We start from the raw sequence: 19302 nt of genomic DNA on the forward strand, positions 1-19302 counted from the left end.
TTACCTTTTCTGTTCAATTTATGGCTCTCTTACAGTGTAACAGTGGCATTTGATAATGAAGAATTTGAGGGACACAAACTGAGTAATTAATGATTTTCTAGTGTTCAGGTGGATGATGTCAATGTGTCATGATCTGGGAGAGAAAAGGAAGGAAATAGTACTTGTGATGGCAGAAATTTTAACTTTATTTTTTCAAGAGAATAATAAAAATGTCACTATTTAGTGATCAACAGGGCCCATGTATCAAGCATAAAATTATCTGACAAGCTGTCATCTGACCACTATTTTTGACATGGCTTTAGGATCCAATCACAACTTATTTATAAGCTATCATTTTTAATTACTTACAGATAGTTCTAATGAGCATGTTTCAGAATTTTGATATTTTAAACCCCTTTCAAAAAAACCTCATTAAATAAGGATTAATTTTGTCATGGTTCTAAGTAAGAAATCTCAAATGATAATCATCAAATAGGCTCAACCTTGTTTGTGTAGCAGCAATAAATTTAGTTAAAGTAAGATGCACTTTGACATAATAGAGATTCTGATATCTCTTCCTTACTAGCTTCATGTCTATGACATTTTACGTGTTCCTTTTGTTGAGTGTCGTAGACATGAAGAATGGTAAATGGAGACTGAACTTTTGATTGTCATAGCTTTGAGAAGATGTTGACTTTTAAAAGACAGTCTCAATTTCTGTGTACGTATATTTCAATGTACACCCTGTCTAGCATTTTCGTCAGCTCAAGGGCTTGGTTTGGCATTTTCAGAAATAAATATTAGTGATTAAGAAGTGTTGATAGCAATGCCATAGTATAGGGTAGTAAGAACTTTAAATAAACACAGAGTCATAGAGGCAAAGCAAGAGTAAGTTTTACTTAACAGAAATTGAACGTATTATAGCCTCAACACTTGAAAACCAAAGAAGCGTTAAAGCTTCTTTAAGCACTAAAGCTAATAACTGAAGCCAGCTGAAATATTGTCCCTGAGAATAAACTACTTTTATTATTTTTTATTTTCTGATATATTTTCTGGATAGTTGCTATAGAGTATACAATATGTATTGTACAAATTTCGTATTTATTTCATCTCTCTTTTAAGGAGAATCTCAAGTTCTCTTTAAAAAGCCTTACTCTTTATGATTGAGAAGATGACCATAGCAATTTGCTTTCATTGCAGCCAGACAGGTGAGATGGCTTTCCTGAATCTAGATGAGGTTTAAAAAAGTAACAAGACAGATAGGACATGACCCATTAATCTCAAATAAGGTCTAATCTAGGGTGGTGTTCTGTGGCCAGAGAATTAAATATTTGTTCAGATGACACAGAATTTAGCTTTTTTTGTTGGAGAATTCACCCTTTGGCTGAACTTGGAAATTAATTTGTCCTGGAAATTATTTCTGTATCCCTTGTCATCCAGATTCTGCTTGTGATTATGCCTTGCTCTCCAGTCTTCCCAATAAAATAGTGTTTGGGGATTTATAGTGGATCCCCCACCCACTGTATAACAGAGCTAGGCAGCAGAGAGTCTGGGAACCAGAGCTGGGTGCTGCTCTGCCCAGCAGTGGAGGAAGGTTGGTGGGATCCTCTGCCTGGGGAATGCTACCAGCCAGCAAATAGGAAGCCTTGGAGTTGAATAACTGAGGCCAGCTGGAGGTTCCCTCATTTCTTGGCACACACAGGGGAAGGGTAACAGGATTGCCAGAATAGCATCAGAGGAGAAGTCACTCAGGAGAGTGACTCAGGAGAGTCACTCAGCCAGACTTACCAGGGAGGAAAGCATCAGGATCCTATTCAGATAGGATATGTATATAAAAAGTTCCTCACACAAATGTGTACTAGAGAGCTATGCAATAGCTGTGAATAAATTTCTGCAGAGATCTGGCAGAGACTATGAAGAAAGGTGACATAAAATGTTTCTGAGATTGCAGAAAGAGCTGCATTGCTGTAGAACAATGAAGGTGCTACATTGGACTCTCCTGTTGCAATGGAGGCTAAAGGTTATTCTTTCTCAGTAGAAGTTTGAAGCTCTTGCCCTCCTACTTAATGTATTAGTACTAATTGGGGATGTTTTCCAGTTGCAGCTAAAGCTCACTGAATTTATATCATTACTGAAGTTTGGGGAGAAAGCCTTTCTTCTAATGTCAGGATGCAGGTTGTTCAAGCAACTCTAAACTCCCATCCAAAGTTTTGGTGCTATCTACATCTTCCTTTTTCCCTTGAGAATCTGGCCTTGCATTTGTTCACTTTTCATAAGAACCACAATTTCCATTATCATTAGATATGAATTTCCGTCATCTTACTTGCTTACTACTTACTTCTTAGAGCATAATGATTTTGACTCATGATATGTATTTGACTCATGGTTAAAATCACGTCCTCATGCCTACAAACATACAGCATGGCAGCCTCCGGTTTGAGATTGATTCACTCTTCAAATGGGTAAGAGGTGCATACCATCAGATGATGAGAATTCTGAGGACAAGGCAGCTTCAGACTCACATCTGGCTTTATGTGACTCCAGACAGCATGGGGACTTAGACTGCAGTGGGAAATGTGGAACAAATTCTGGAAGTCTTTCTTTGCGGGTTAGGGGGTGGCTTTTGTCTATTCAAGAATAATAAGCATTAGACTCATTGAACAAGAAAGTACACAAAATATAATTTTGGAAACAAGAATGTATAGTCCTTATGAAGCTCAGACTGTGTTGCCTAAACTGTGTGGTAGTGGGAGAACAAAGATGCTATAGGGAGGCTGCCAGACCTCCATTGCAAAGCAATTGCAATGGCCACCTTTCCATAGCCTTTACCTATAGCTGACAGAAATATAGCAATCTAAAGCAAGCTAGAAGATTAACTATTCATAATGGTCTCATTAAAATATGGATCACTTTTTTCATCTGCTTTGAGTGAAGAAGAAATAACTCAATGAACATACTGAACTATATTTTCTCCAGAGCAGACTGATGAAAATGTATCAGATTGTGCTGTCTGCACATGTCACTGATGCTGTCTTCTTAGCTAATTTCAGAGACAGTACTTGGATCTCCAGGCATTATAGCAATGGTGATGGATACGCAGTCTGCTGCTGACCAAAAATGTGATTTCTGTCCCCCAAAACACTGAGATACAAAATAAATGTTGGATTTGCAACCTATTTTGGATGAGATTGTGTTATAAAAGTAAGTACTTACAAGGAATTTTACTTTCGTTGAATTTCTTACTGAAAGTAGAAAAATTCCGTGTAATGAATTAGTTTTAGTGGTGTTAAGTTTTAACATTTAGATCTTTCACATCCTAAATGTGCTAATCCTTTTCCTGTACAGATGACCTGGCAGTCCTGTGTGGTTATATCTTGCTAAAATATCCTAATAGCTACATATAATCTGAAAAATTGAGTAATTTAAAGAGTTAATAAATCTGGATCATCAGCTCACTGGAAATTGTATTCATTTTATTTTATTTTACTTAATTTTAATGATGTGCTCAAGTGTTTTGCTTTAAATATTCAAGTTCAGCACATGCTTTGCTGAACTATGGCTTGATTACAACTATGAGAGAGTATTTTATTAAATATGCAGGCAACTGAATTCATTAGTCTTCCACTACTTTCTTGCTCATGCTGTATAACTTAAGAGCAAGTCTTAATATTTCCTTGAGATAAATATAGCTCCTGATGGTAAAGTAGTGGATTAAACCCAGTTACTGTATTTGGCTAATGAGGAAGCTAAGTTTTTATTTTGAAAGCATGCAGTCTGTGACCAGTTATTTGGTTTATAGTATCCTGTTTCATTATGTAGGGATACATTAAAGGAGGCTAGAGAGCAAGGGGAAAACAGAAAAAATGTGAGTATATGCCAAGAAGAATAACAAAGGTCTTGAAGAGAGCAATGGGAGAACTGGCTGTCTACAAACTGTTTTTCCTGTGTCCTAGTGAATCTGAGACATTTATGTGCCTTTGGAAGATATAACACAGGGCTTTGAAGAAGCCTGTGCCCTTCTGAATGAGGAGGCACAGTGGCCAGTAGAGGTTTCCTGGGACATCTCAAATGGCAGAAGGTACCTCTGCTTAGGCCAATTAACTGGACCTCTAATGTAATGGTCAGGAAGCTCATATGTGGGCTCCTCCTGCCCTTCCTAGTTTTTCTCATGTCCCTGTAACGATGGGGAGCTGCATCACCCTGACTGTTGGTCCCCTGCCCCTCCTCTGGATCAGGCAGCTTCTACCTGGGCTGCCAGGTACACGGGCCAGGTCTGGAGACTTGATCCATCATGTCACTTCTCTACAAAATTGCCTTCTCCGTAAACACGCATGCTTCCTCACTGAGGGATTTTTCTGTGGAGAATTAAACAATCATCTCACATGTGAGATCCAGCCTTGGAGACACAGGATTGCATAGAAGAACTGCAACAGTATTTGATTATGGATATGAACCTTATTATACTTCTGATTTATTTTTGTGAAGCTTTTTGCTCAGCAAAACCTGTTATGCCATTATCTTAAGCTGATCAGGAGTGAACTTAAAAAGAATGAATATGAGGAGGATTAGTTATGTCAGATGTGGAAATTATATTCGTAAGTATATAGTGCCAATTATTTAATCATAATTTCTGTTACAAAGTGAAAGGATAGCTATATGATTTGAATTATACCAAGAAGCCTTGTATTTTGACAAATGTCACAGTATCATAAAAACACAGAATGCTAAATAATAGTAAGATTGACTAGGGAAAAAGGAATATTTTGGAGATAGATTTTTCCAAGTAAAGTAAAAGCTAGGTTTAGTATATTTAATCTCTTCTCCATAGTTTTAACAAAAATACAGAATATATCAGATAAAGACAAGAGAGGAAGTATTTAAGCATTCTTAAATTCATAGCTATTATTACAGGTATAAGGGGGAGAAAAATCTTTATATATATTTACAGTATTTATGTGGGGTTTTTTTTTCTGGTAAATCAGCTTGGGGAGATTACATATACACAATTATCTTGATGAAATTTACCATTTTAGATTTTTAGATGAGCTCTAGTCATCCTCACACAAAGATATCTATTAAAAAGTCTTTTATAATTTTAATAACATATCATGCAGGTATTTAATGACATTTTGATATCCTAGCTGCTCATTGAATATTTACTCCCCATTGCTTTTTATAGCTCATATTGCCAACAGCATGTTTTCTGTAAGTCAAACTGTTTCTGTATGCCATTTTAGAAGAAAATATAAACAAGCCTCACAGTACAATTTTGTGAAATATTTAGTTAAGTGGAATAGTCTATTGAACAGTCATCTTTTTAAGGTAAGAGAAAATAAAAATTATTTTATTAACAGTATTGCAACAACCTCATTTGTATCAGACTAAAATTGTCGAAATGTATGATTAAAAAAATGGAGAAGCAGTGACTAGGTTGACAGATCTATTTGCTGAACATACAAGCTATTGTATGAAAATTTCTGAACAGTTCTCCTAGCTTTAGAAAAGGCTTGCTTTGCCCAATAACAGTTGTAATATCATAAGGCATTGTACGGTTTTGTTTTAATTAAGAGGTATTTTCTCACCTATTCCCTTGAATTAACTTTTCTGGCTACTGCTGGCCTTCTTTACTTTACCTTTACTTTCTTTTTTTTTTCTTACCTCAGCATTTGATAATTACTGTAACATGATCTTGCCTGACTGCCAGGTATCTGCCAGTTCAAATTTAAGTAAATGAACTTTCCCAAACGTCTGGGGTCTGCTGCTCCGAATGCTGCCCATCACAGTGCTCACTGATGGAGCCACTCAGGCTTGAGCTGCTCCTAACAGAACAGATGAGGCAGCAGTGGGATGGGATGTTCTCCATTACATCCCTTAGTGTCGATACTTCTCTAAGTTCATAAATAGCCCTGACTTTTGACCTATGAGATCAAGTACTTTTCTGAGCTTCTGGAAAGAGTAGGAAGAATATAAAATAGATGCAAGAGGTAACTAGTATATAGGATGGGTTTTTTTCACATCACTTGTCTTGAAGAAGCATTTGAGTATATCTAGAAATCGAAGTCTACTGTTGCCTTCTGACCAGTAGGACTCCTTCCTTTCATTTTATTTATCCTGAATGAGTCTGAAATGTCATGTCTCCCAGCTTGCATGCGTATGATCCCTGGCACAGTTGTACTTCCAGAAATTTGGTGAAATTTGGTCTATCTTCTTAGTTTGTTTGCTCAGCTTTGCCATACTAGCCACTTACCATTAGGGCCTGCTTTATCTGTGAGTGTGCAGTGGAAGCAGAGCAGGAATATGTCAGAGCTCTCCCCTATATTGCACAGAGTGTCACAGTAAACTCTATGGCCAGAGTGGTGCCGGGAAGCCTCTGTCCAGCTCTCCTGGAAGCACAGAGCACCACAGAGAAGGGGTGATGGAGCAGAGGGCATGGTTCCATCTGCTCGAGCACCAGCCTGCGGGGATGAACTGGGTCTGCGGAGAAGTGGCGTAGTGAGAGGACGAGTGCAATCCCTCGGTAGCGTGTGAGCTCTCGGAGCTGCTCTGGTACTCCTTCCCTCGTACTCATTGCACTGTACTGCTGCATTTGCCAAAGCTTTAGAATAAAACTCTAAATTAATGGCACGCAACAGAACAAAAATGGAAATCAACTTAATTTGTAATGTACAGCATTACTGCATAATTTCCTAAGTATTCAGTCAAGAAAGACAATGCGCATAATCGATATCCATGTAGTAAGCTGAAGAATGTCACTAAGCCTGACATTTTTCTGACTCTGTTGGCACTCACACAATACGTTGCTGAACAGGAATTAACATTGAAGACTTTTATGTATTCCTGAATAATTAATATGCATAGATTTGGGATATAGCTAATGCTTTCTAGGTGAAGATAATGAATGTGTTTTAATAATTGTTTCCTGCCACTTGATTTATCAATTCTTAAAATATTGAATTACAAATGTATTAATGCTTTTTAATGTAGGGCTCTTTCATGAAAGCTATTAGTACATTTTGTTATTCTGTTGAGTTACATGACTTAGTGAGAATCCTATTTAGTCTAGGAATTTTGTGCCTCACCCAGTGAAATATTAAAAAGCTTTTAACTATTAAATGATATTTATGTATATGCACCATGCAAAGCACATCATACTGTGCAGTAAGTAAATTCTTTCACCATTTTTATTACTAGAAATCTAAAATAAATAATAGATTGGTTTGCAAATCTTTTTGTAGACCTATTTAGCATAATAGTTCTGTTAATCATAAGCAAGAAAGAATAATTTCTGAGAACGCTATACTTACTGAAGATAAAAGAGGAGTAGTGCTGTGTTATATGCTAACCTCTATTTTAAAAAGATGTCTTTAGAAAACACAGAAGAAGAAACTGGGAAGGACTGAAGAAGTTAATTAGCTGTAGTGTCCCTTTCAATAATATATCCTTGACAATTCCAAGAAAGTGCAGTGAGGAAGAATTCATCTCATAGAATATTTGTACCAAGCCTGTTACTATGTTTGCTTTAGTCAATGGCATTGATAGGTGATTTCTTCATGATCTGAACAAAAAAAAATACACTTCTTTATACTGAATTGCTTTAAATCTGCACTACCTTTATGAATGTAAATTATGGTTCAATGTTAACTAGTCTCTGTCTGCACATCTAACTGTAGAAAAATCTCATATTTGAAGAGATTCTATTTTCAGTGACCATTTCCTTCCTTTACCTCTTTTGTAACTTTAGGTTTAACACAGACGTGTAGACATGATAGAACAAATGAGAATGCAACCCAGTTATTTTGATATTTAGTACATTACAGTTTTTTCAATTCAATCAATAACCTGAGCTTTTATTACAATGCAATGACTGTACTCATGTCTTCTGATATGAATAGCTTAAATTGCAAAACTATGTTGGATTGGAGCAGTCACAATTGTTATACTAATTGCCGACAGCTACTCTGTGCTAACATGCAAATTTTATTCATTCTGACAATCATCAATTGCATTTGAAATCTATTTCTCTCTTTTACATCTTTCTTTGTGACTATGTCAGTGCATATATGTGTAGTATATGTGCATCCCTTTTGAGTGTCTATTTTCACTGTTTAAAACTTTTTTAAAATAAAACAATTGTAATTTATATTTTGTCACATTTTTTGTAATATATTTTCTATCTAAATGAACACTTCTGAATTTGACAACTTTAATAAGGACCTTTACTGATTTTACAGTAGCTCCATGAAAGAAAACATACATGGGATGTTTTATCTGTAGCTGGAGCTGCTGCTTCAGCTATCAAACTAATGGAACCATAATGGAACACTTACTAACAAAATTAATGGGCTGCATTCTCTTCTTTGTCACTAGATCTGTATGGCTCCATTAGGTCTGATTTGTTCAGGGATGATAGGAAAGAATGATGAAGATGCTAGTATTTTGTTATGTAGCTGAAAGGAATCTGTCACTTTTTTTGTATTCATGAGCTAGTTAACATCTTGTTACGCCGGGTCTTCAGTGAACTGATATAAGTTAAAAGACATCTGTTGTGGTATGGTTTTATTTACAAAATAAATTATCGATCCTCATCTTTGTGTTATTCTTACATTCATAGAAGAAGGAGGTCAAGGATATTTGTTTCTTCTGCCATTGTTCATTATCCCAGATACTTCTACTAGAGGAAGTGGTTTCTCTGGGATTTTACTGTAATCCACAGGATTTTATTTTTATTGAGCCTTTTTCCTGCTACCACAGTTGATAGTAGTACTTTCAAAGTTCAACCATGTACAGAAAATGAAATGTAATAGCAATCATGTTTACTTTCTATTAAAGTATGGATTTTTTGATGAGACTAATTTACTGGGAGAATTCTCTGTGAGACTGTTTTACACCTACAATCTAATATCAAAACCCAGCGCAACAACCTTTCTTAAAGATAAGCAATCTAATTTGACACAGATAGCTATCTGACTCTATATATTTTTGTTAGTGTTATAGCTGAAACATTACATAGTTGCCTAAATGTTTCTATCCTGAGGTTTCCTTTGAGATTTTGGGGGCTGGAATATCCTAGAACCTTTTTCTATCCTTTCTCATGAGCCCGGTCCCTTTATACACAGTTTTCAACCTCTACGCAAATTTGGCATTCCCAATCTTCCAGAATTTCAGTATAGTCAAACTACAGCTAATTGGCTAATAGGATATAGGTAGCGGGGCTATGAACTACTAGACCATTAAAGCTATATGTCTGCTCAAATGGTGCCATCTATAAATCACCCAGGATTTCTCCATATTACAGGATTTTTCATCTAATGTATTGGCACTTTTCAGAACGTCTGTGGGGAGTGGCAAGTATCAAGCCAGCAAAATATAGTCTGAATAGACCTCTACTGCTACAGAATTACTCCCTACCATCCCCAATGACTTCATGTTATGAAACAGAAAATTTTAGATGCCTCCATCCCCAATGACTTTGTGTTATGAAACAGAAAATTTGAGAAGGAAAGTTTGAATACAGCTGATATTCCATAGTGCTGAGCATGTGAAAGGCTGTATATAAAGCTTCTTTACTAACCTGCATATGAACAAAAAAAAAAAAATGTAATGAGAATATATTACTTCAGAGAACAGAAAGCATAATTTGAAACACTGTGATTGTTTGTATTGTTTTATGTCTTTTTGGTTTGAGAGAATTTTATTTTTTTGTGTTTGCATGTTTATCATTGGCCATGGCATTTGGAAGGCCTGTGCAATATTTCTAGAATATAACTCAGCTTAAGAGACTAAAGCAAAAGTGACTCTTCAAAACCAGGGGCTGACATGTGCCTTTAAAACTCTGATCTTCTGGCTGCTGATGAAATTTCTCAAGTACACAGGTTATAATCAGTGACACTTGTAATTTAGTTCTGTTTCTAGTTTGTTTGGTAGCTATTATCCTCTTCCAGTGGTATTTTACAGGATTTAAATTTAAACATTTATTAATGAGACCAGGAGACAAAATACAAGTTAATATTGAAATTTTTCTTGGCTTAAACATGATGAAACAAGATCAGGTTTTAGGTAGCATTTTTTAGTATTTCTTCTTCTGAAGCAGCATATTTGTATTCAAGTACTTATGCAAGTACACATTCAGAGAGGATCGTTGTGTTGATCCAATGTTAAGGATTATTGCTGTGCTTTATTTTTATCTTCTTATTACCTTTGCTTATTATTATCTTCTGTGACTGATCTAGATATTCCCAGATTTCTTATGTTATTTTATACTTTGTAATATGATTATTACAGGACCTCTGTCACAAAGATGTAAATGTTTCAAGTAAATTTCATGTTTTTATTGAAATAACTAAGTTAAATTCCAGCCACAATCCCCCCAAATCAAAATACATGGTAAGAAAATAGTAAAATAGTCTATTTAATTTTATTTTTTCTCATTTTCAATGTTGGGGTTTTTTTTTGGAAGCAGAAGAAACAGTGAAACAAAAATATGTTTATTAAGATTTCATCAAAATCACCATTTTTGTTTAGGAAAAATAAGAAAAGAAATACTTGGTGAGGGGAAAAAAGATAATCCTTCTGTATTTTGTACCACTTAATGAACGTTTATGTAGTCTCAATCAGAAAACAAGCAGTAACGTAATGTTGCAGTCAAAATTTTGTTATGAGCAAAAAGGTGAACACACCTGATACAGAAAGCCACCAGTTCACAGTTAGTTGCATTAAAATCATAACTCTTTACTGTATGTTATTTAGACTCTTAATATGGTTAGTCTAGTTACAATGATATTACCGTTCACACTCCAAATTATTAAACTAATGCACAAGTCTCAGTAAAAGTACAGTTTAAAAATGTCACACAAACACTATCAAGTATCTACCCTTTCCTCGGTGTTCATGCTGCCTGTTTAGGTCTTAAGCTTGGCAGCACCTGTTGTCCTCAAAAAGAAGGGAAGAGGGTGGTTTAGTGAGTTGTTGACATCCTGAATTCTTCACTAGGAGGACAGTGATCTTGACAGTTTCTTCTTCCTCACACTCAGTTCCACCTGGGGCTAATTTAGTACATTTTCTAACATGTTCTTTTGCCTTGTTCTTTCTTCATTGATTGGTAACATCACCTTTTATCTGTATTTATTATATATTTTGTTTTACATATGCTAGTACATTCCTTATTCTTCCGAACTTTTTTCCCTCTTTGTTAGTGTGGTGTGTTGACCCTAGCTGGATGCCAAGTGCCCACCAAAGCCTTCTCAACTCAACAAGGGAGAGAAAATCTAACAAAAAGCTCGTGGATCGACATAAGGACGGGGGAGAGATCACTCAGCAATTACTGTCATGGGCAAAACAGACTCAACTTGGGGAAAATCAGTTTAATTTATTGCCAATCAAAACTGAGTAGGGCAATGAGAAATAAACCCAAATGTTAAAACACCTTCCCCCCACCCCTTCCTTCTTCCCAGGCTCAACTTCACTCCCGGTTTTCTCTACCTCCTCCCCCCATGCAGTGCAGGGGGATGGGGAATGGAGGATGTGGTCAGTTCATCACATGTTGTCTCTGCCATTCCTTCTTCCTCAGGGGAGGACTCCTCACACTCTTCCCCTGCTCTAGCATGGGGTCCCTCCCACGGGAGACAGTCCTCCACCAACTTCTCCAACATGGGTCCTTCCTGCAGGCTGCAGTTCTTCACAAACTGCTCCAGCGTGGGTCCCTTCTATGGGGTGCAGCCCTTCAGGAGCAGACTGCTCCAGTGTGGGTCCCCCATGGGGTCACAAGTCCTGCCAGCAAACCTGCTCCAGTGTGGGCTTCCCACAGGGTCACAGACTCCTTTGGGCACATCCACCTGCTCCAGCGTGGAGTCTTCCACAGGCTGCAGGTGGGTATCTGCTCCACCGTTAACCTCCATGGGCTGCAGGGGCACAGCTGCCTCACCATGGTCTTCACCACGGGGTGCAGGGGAATCTCTGCTTCAGTGCCTGGAGCACCTCCTCCCCCTCCTTCTTCACTGACCTTGGTGCCCGCAGAGTCGTTCCTCTCACATAGTCTCACTCCTCACTCCAGCTGCAGTTTGTGTCCTTGTGTTTTTTTGTTTTTTCCCTTCTTAAATATGTTATCACAGAAGTGTTACCACCATCGCTGATGGGCTTGGCCTTGGCCAGCGGTGGGTCTGTCTTGGAGCCAACTGTCATTGGCTCTATTGGACATAGGGGAAGCTTCTAGCAGCTTCTCACAGAAGCCACCCCCATAGCCCCCCTGCTCCCAAAACCCTGCCACGCAAACCCAATACAGTTAGCCTTGAAATCTTTTCGTCCAAATGACAGGGGTTTTTTTAATGACCATTGCTAAATTGCTTGTAGGCCTGCAGTCTTTATTATCCCATTTCTATAGTCTTGTAAACCACATATAAGGGATATAAGGAAAACTGTAACAAATTAGTCAGTAGTCACCTGATCATTAGAAAAATTGTTGGAGCTAAAGAAGCTAAACCAAAACTCCAGGCAGGAAAAGAAAGTTCAGACAAAGCCTGAGAAATTAATCTTGAGGCCTTGCAGACCTGGTACAAGGTCTACAGCTTGTTAGTAGCAATGGCAATACTGGCTTACAGGGCTACAATAACAACTGAACAAATATTCTTGCATAGTTTCTTGTATCTTTGTCTTATTATTACTTCTAAGTAGCAAATTGACTAGTTAGGAAGTCTAGCTTTAGGAAAGGTTGTAAAGGCCTAGGTTTTTTGGTTCTGTATTTCTGTTTTTCAGGTTATATTCAGTGGTGCTGTACTTTCTTCTTTTAAAATTGTTACAGAATTTGAAATCTTGGCTATTTAAGCTAGAGCAAAGTCACCAAAGGTTCAAGGAAAAAAGAAGCAAAGAGAAATCTGTGGGGAATGCACCTAACATAAAGTGAACTCACAACTAGGAGCAGTAGTACCTGAATTTAGCAGATTGGGGTCATGGTATAACCCTAGTTGACAACTAAGACCCACACAGCCGCTTGGTCAATCCCCCCTGGTAGGATGGGGGAGAAAATCAGAAGAGTAAAAGTGAGAAAACTCATGCGTTGAGATGAAGACAGTTTAATAAATAAAACAAAAGCTGTGCATGCAAGCAAAGCAAAATAAGGAATTCATTCACTGCTTCCCATCAGCAGGCAGGTGTTCAGCCATCTCCAGGAAAGCAGGGCTCCATCATGCGTAATGGTTACTTGGGAAGACAAACGCCATAACTCCAAACATGCCACCCTTCCTTCTTCTTCCCCCAGCTTTATATGCTGAGCATGACATCATATGGTGTGGAATATCCCTTTGGTCAGTTGGAGTCAGCTGTCCCAGCTGTGTCCCCTCCCAACTTCTTCTGCACCGCCAGCCTACTCACTGGCAGGGCAGAGTGAGATGCAGAAAAGGCCTTGACGCTGTGTAAGCACTGCCCAGCAATAATGAAAACATCTCCGTATTATCAACACTGTTTCCAGCACAAATCCAAAAGGTAGCCCCATACAAGCTACTATGAAGATAATTAACTCTATCCCAGCCAAAACCAGCACAGTTGGGTAGGCTTTACATATCCTGAGAAAGTTGAGAATAGCCTTGTTAGGGTTGCATCCTTATCTGGACTTTTCCTTTTCTTGAAATCTGAACTGAATAGCTGGATTTCCATAGAAATTTTGGGGTGCGCCACTGCATGATATATCTATACAGGATTCTTGCACAGTCTGAATGCTGCTTTTACCACTGTGAGTTGGGATTAGAAAAGACATCATGGTAAAAGACAGTGAAGGTGTCAAATGGCAAATAGGCAAGAAGAGGTGGAGTCTGTAAACCAATGAGTATTTTAAAATTAAGTATTTTGGAACTGGGGGAAGTGATAGTAATATAAGTCTCTATACTAATAAAGGTGCATTTATCCCAAGCTGTTAGGACAGAATGAGCAAGATAGTTGTAAATACCACAGCAGATAGCACTATCAAGCTTAGGCTTATCTTTCCCTAATGCAGTGCCAAAACTAATCAGTCTCCATACAACTAACATACTAACAACGAGCAGACTCCAAGGAAATATGCTTTTATCACAGTAACAGTGTCAAAACAGTATTATTCATTCAAAACTTATTGTGCAGATAAAATTACCATGTTAACAGAATGACCTCTCAGTTCTTCAATTAAATACTCAAAGATTTAAAAAAAACCCAGAATTAATGCCTAAACAGCTCAGGTTAGGGAGAATAATATGGATTCAATTCAACATAGCATCTGTTGTTGCCACAGCAAGAATAATAAATGGATCATAATGTAGAAATAAAAATCAACTATTTAGATTGCTGGCATCTCTTACCCATGTCTGTAAATAAAATACGCTCCTCAAAGAATTTGTGCCTGTAAAGTACTGATTTTTCTTATAGTTAAGACAGTGTTTCAAAGGGGTGAACTAATTTTCTTAAGTAAGGGGAGTAAATAATGTCTGTAAGGGAATTGATTAGTCTCTTTCTTAATAGATTATTTCAGCATTTCACTGTTGCAACAGAAAGTGTAGCCTCTCAATTCACCCTTTGTCCATATCTAACCTTGATGAGGGTAAATCCATTAACAAGGGCAGATTATTCTCTGCAAACAATTCTGTTCTTCCTCACTGAAATTCATGGCTGCTGTGGTAACTACAGAATAATAATAGGCAATGGACAAAAGTTATTAAGGTTGTTTGCAGAAGTTGAACATCAAGGTGCTTTTAAAGTGAGCCTTTAAGTTATTAGAAAAGAAGCCCTATAGCATCAATGTCATTTCTTATTTAGTAAAGACTTCCATCACACAACTATACCCATTTTTCCTTTTTAACACTAGTCATGTTGTCCTGTAAATCAGGTTTATAGGAAGGATATTTCTTTATTAGTTTCAAGTCAGATGATGGTCAGTAGAAGTAATCCTCTGGGCAAAATTATTCTGAGCCTCAGCTTCACATAAGTTTTGATTCATTTATTATATTCTCAGTCTGCGTGCAGACCTCCTACTGGCATCAGTAACAAGCAATGCACTGAGAAAAACGCAGAGCTTTGGAAATGGGATGTTATTTGTGTTTGAGAAGAGTATTTTAACATTTTCCTCCGTACTAACGCTGTCACATTTTATATGCAGTGGTGGGGTTTGCTGTATGTTTTGGCATCAGCCTGTAATGTGTGTGCCATCATGCTGTATACTCAGGGAACAAATCCGCATGGCAATATTACATTTGCAAACCACTTTATGGGATAATTAAGACAAAGGATATTGTGAATTCCATAAATATCCAACAAACTACACAGAAGTATGCAAGACTTAAAAAAATGTAGCTAAATCCTATCAAAATGGAGTTGTCACTCAGCAGCCTGTCCTTTGCTTTTTTGGAAAAAAGCTGCAATGGATCAGGGAAACAAGTGATCACTGCAAGGGATCAAGCAAGTGAAATATGATGCTAGACTGCAATTTCAGTGATCTACTTCAGATTCTTTTAGGTATTGTGGGTTATTAAGTAACCAAATTATATTCAAGTAATTCAGCACCTGCTTCATCAAGCTACAGAATATGAAATTAGATATAGACCACTTCAGCTTCACTGATTTGATTATGTAGTAGAGAGAGACTGGTGAATATACATTAATCCTATGAAATTAAATCAAGAAAATTAGCTGAAGATATTCCTAGGGGCCTATTTGGTGTCTATTTGCATAAAATGCTGAATTACCTGCTTACTGAAATGACCTTTTTTGCAATGAGTAATGGAATGGAACTAAAGAACTGAGTTTTCATAAAATTTAAGCGGGAATGTACAGGTTTGAACCAGAAATCCATTTAACTCCTGGTTCTGACAACAGACAATACCAGATCATTAGAGCATAAGAACAAAACAAGTATATAATTTTTCCCTCACTGTTTCCTAATGTGGAGTATAGAGACTGCACTATTACTTTGTTTGTGTTCAATTACGTGTGATGGACTTTGTTTCTGTTACTATTTTCTGAACCAGTTTGTTATTCTTTTTCTGGTGTCTTCAGTATCCTGTATAATGTATGCAAGTATGATGTAATCATGCACACTCTGAAGAAGCATTTCCTTTCTGTTGGCTTTAAAAATTCTTTAAGATAATGTCACCTGACATTTCCCCATTCTTATGAGAAATAATGACATAACAGGCAAATAAAGCCTATGCATTCTTTATCCATGCCATTCGCAGTTTTATAGACTTCTGACCCTGTTGTCTCTTTAGAAGTCTGGATTATTTCATTTTTTCACATACAGAGACATTCTAGTGTATCTAACTATGTTTTTGTCCTGTTTGAAACTTTTCTATTGGCAATGGCTAGTTTATAGTTGGTGGAAAGCTTATTACTCACTATTGTCTCCAGAAGAAGTCTAAACAAATAATTCAAGAAGTCTATCCTGCAGGCTTTTCAAATTAAGTGAGATTAACTCCATACCAAATTACTTAATTTCAATGTTAAGCAGGGACATTGAAGGCCTGTCTTATTATCTCAATCTGAAAATGTGACTGTTCTATTCTCAGTTATTCTTAGTCTAGCCCTTTCATACCATATTTGAAAAGAGCCTTGTTTTTAATTTTTTTAAGGTTTTCTGAGCAGTTCAGTTTTCTAAACTATGCTACCTATAAGTGATTTATTTATAAGCAATATCAGTATTGACTTTTATTTTGATTTATTGAAGTAAAGCAATTAGAAATAACGAGATCGGAAAAGATGTTTACAAAACATATGAATGAAGTATAAGTAGTCCTAGAACTTCAAAAATATTTGATCTGTAGATGTGTTTCAAATAATTCTATCAGAAACACATTTTCATCCTAGGGCAAATATTTATGATTCACAGTAATTTCCATTTTCGGTTGGTGACAAAATGGAATTTTGAAGGACAGTGATAAATAGAAAGCACAGCATGTTTAGAAAAGCCGCTATCCTGGTGTGTTTAGTGTACATAACTCAAATCCAAGACACAGGTTCTGTTTAACTTATTCAGAATAGATACTTGAACTTTGTTCTGCTGTACCCAGAAAAACTAATAACCAGAAGCTTTTGGTGGATTATAGAATGCCTCAACTGTTTTGACCAGCTGTTTTTCTTGAACCTGAAAAAACATTCCTAGTTCATGTTTGTTACAGACAGTGCATTTCAGCAAGCTGTTTTGAGTTGCATGAAATGTGTTATCAAAAAAAAAAAACCCCGAAATTGTCACTGAAGCAGTTTTTCTTTTCCTCTCATTACATGCATGAGACACTCCTCATGCACACAAAGTTCTCTGCTTTGTAGTGTCTCATTGCTCTAACAAATCATCATGTGCTTTGTATTTTCCACATTTTATCTGCGGTATTTAATATTCTCTCTGGTTTATATTTTGGTTACAGGTTTCTCTTGGACTTCTACATGCTCGAGCTACTCATATCCTCTGGCCTCCGCAGCGCTGGCAAAAGTTACAGCCAATGCTACCTCCAGAGCGCAAACCACTCCAGAGAGAGCAAGAGTGATCTAAATGTTCAGATGGAAAAACACTGAAGGGAAGTTTAAATAGGAAGAGTTGCAGTGGTTACACCATCACCCATAAGAGCTTTGCCAAGTGGGCTTTAACATCAGGTACCATATCAGCAAATACATGCAACATTTTCATGTTAAAATGCTACCTTAAGTGTAAAGTTTTTTTGGTTTTATGTTTGTTTTGTTGTTTGGTTGTTTTTTTAAAAATCTCAATCAGTAATGCATTGTGCATTATTTTGGTTTGAAATAATTAGTTGTAGAAGGTTAGAATGTTCAATTTTTCTGGGAGCAGTAAGATGCTTGACTTGCTATGTCTGTACTTGTGCTTCCCTGGATAAGAAATTATTAAAACTTTCAATAAAATATTTTAATAATTTACATTCAGCTTGTTTCTTTAGTAACTGAATGGAACCTTTATTATGATCATTGATTGCATATGAAAAAAACCCCAAACACGTAATATGCTTTGGATTGTCCTATAATTTCTAATATTGAAGAACCAGTACTTCTGTAGCTGAAAAGTTAATCATATATGTCATAAATTTTTTTCAAAAAGATAATGAGATTTTTTTTTCTTTTAATGCAACCTGTATTTATTATTAAACTGAGTACATATTACTTATTTTTAATTTTTCTTTCAGGAGTGTTTTTTATATAAACATTCTGTGTATATCTTGCTGAAGTAGATATTCAGTCAAAATATACAAATTATATTACAATGTTTTATTCATTTCTCAAGTACAGTAAATCATTGTTAATGTTGATTGCCACATTTCTTTGAAACTATGTAATTAGATTATAAATACTACACAATTAATACTATAAATACATAATTAATATTATAAATACCCTCTGTGAATATGCAGTAAAGCTTCTGCACACATTATAAGTGAAAAGAACTTGAAAAATGACACATTTTCAGCTGCAGATTTGTATGAGCCAGCTTATTTTCATATTTATTGAATTTTACTTCAGATACGATAGTACTTTAAAAATTTAACAAATCACACAAAAGATCTTTAAACATTTCAGCTAAAATCATGCAATTATCAGAACTTCAGACAAGATGAAAATAAGTCTATAGCTCTTTGAAGACACACATCTGCATATTGGTTAGATTATAGGTTCAATCACTATGAAAACTCTATTACTGTGTAACCTTCTTAAATGCTCCAGCTCTGTAGACTTTGTGAACACTTTACTCTCTACATATGCCATGATCTTTCTTTGTTCCAAAAAGCTGTTCCATAGGTCTCTGAACTCATCTTAGTTAAAACTAATGCAATTTGTTTGGGTGTTAATTGCAGTAAATCCACAATTATTTTGATTGGAATAGAGTGATTGAAAACAGTAGTTTGTAATTTTTTTTTTTCAAATTAACTAAGAAAACTGAAATTAGTTCAAGAAATTTACTGCAGTCGTAAATAATTTTGGTGACAAAGATACAAACACACATCCATGAAAGGAGAAAGAAAGAGACAAACATAAAAAGAAGTGGAACAAAACCAGATTAGATCAGCTTTATTTCTCTTGGTTGTTCAGGTCTTAATTTCCCTTCTTTCCACTAGTTCAGTCCCTCCCTCCTCCTCCTCCTCTTGAGTATCAACTGGGCAGAAGTTCTTACATATATTGACAAGCTGGAAAATTTGGTTGGCTGTTCTGATTCACTGGTAGGTATTCTGCAAAACCAGTGCCAGAGAGTTAACAACAACAACAGAGGCATTTGTTCCTCAGTTATGATCTTAATTATATTTTTCTCTTCATGTTGTCTAAAGATATAGCCAAATGTGTCTGCATCAGCTACATTTCCAAAAAGATTCTTTGAAG

The 19302-nt window shown here is 36.4% G+C and overlaps 1 protein-coding gene across 2 annotated transcripts in view; it reads left to right on the plus strand.

Annotated features, from left to right (window-relative positions):
* Positions 1 to 17468, plus strand: part of IMMP2L (inner mitochondrial membrane peptidase subunit 2) — a 477239-nt gene extending 459771 nt beyond the window's left edge. For both annotated transcript variants that reach the window (XM_075727618.1, XM_075727619.1), the window contains one exon: positions 17349 to 17468. In XM_075727618.1, coding sequence (XP_075583733.1) covers positions 17349 to 17468 — 120 coding nt within the window. The remainder of the gene's footprint in view (positions 1 to 17348) is intronic.
* Positions 17469 to 19302: the final 1834 nt, after the last annotated feature.

This window comes from Pelecanus crispus, chromosome 1 (genome assembly GCF_030463565.1).
Source record: "Pelecanus crispus isolate bPelCri1 chromosome 1, bPelCri1.pri, whole genome shotgun sequence".
NCBI classification, from domain to species: Eukaryota; Metazoa; Chordata; class Aves; order Pelecaniformes; family Pelecanidae; genus Pelecanus; species Pelecanus crispus.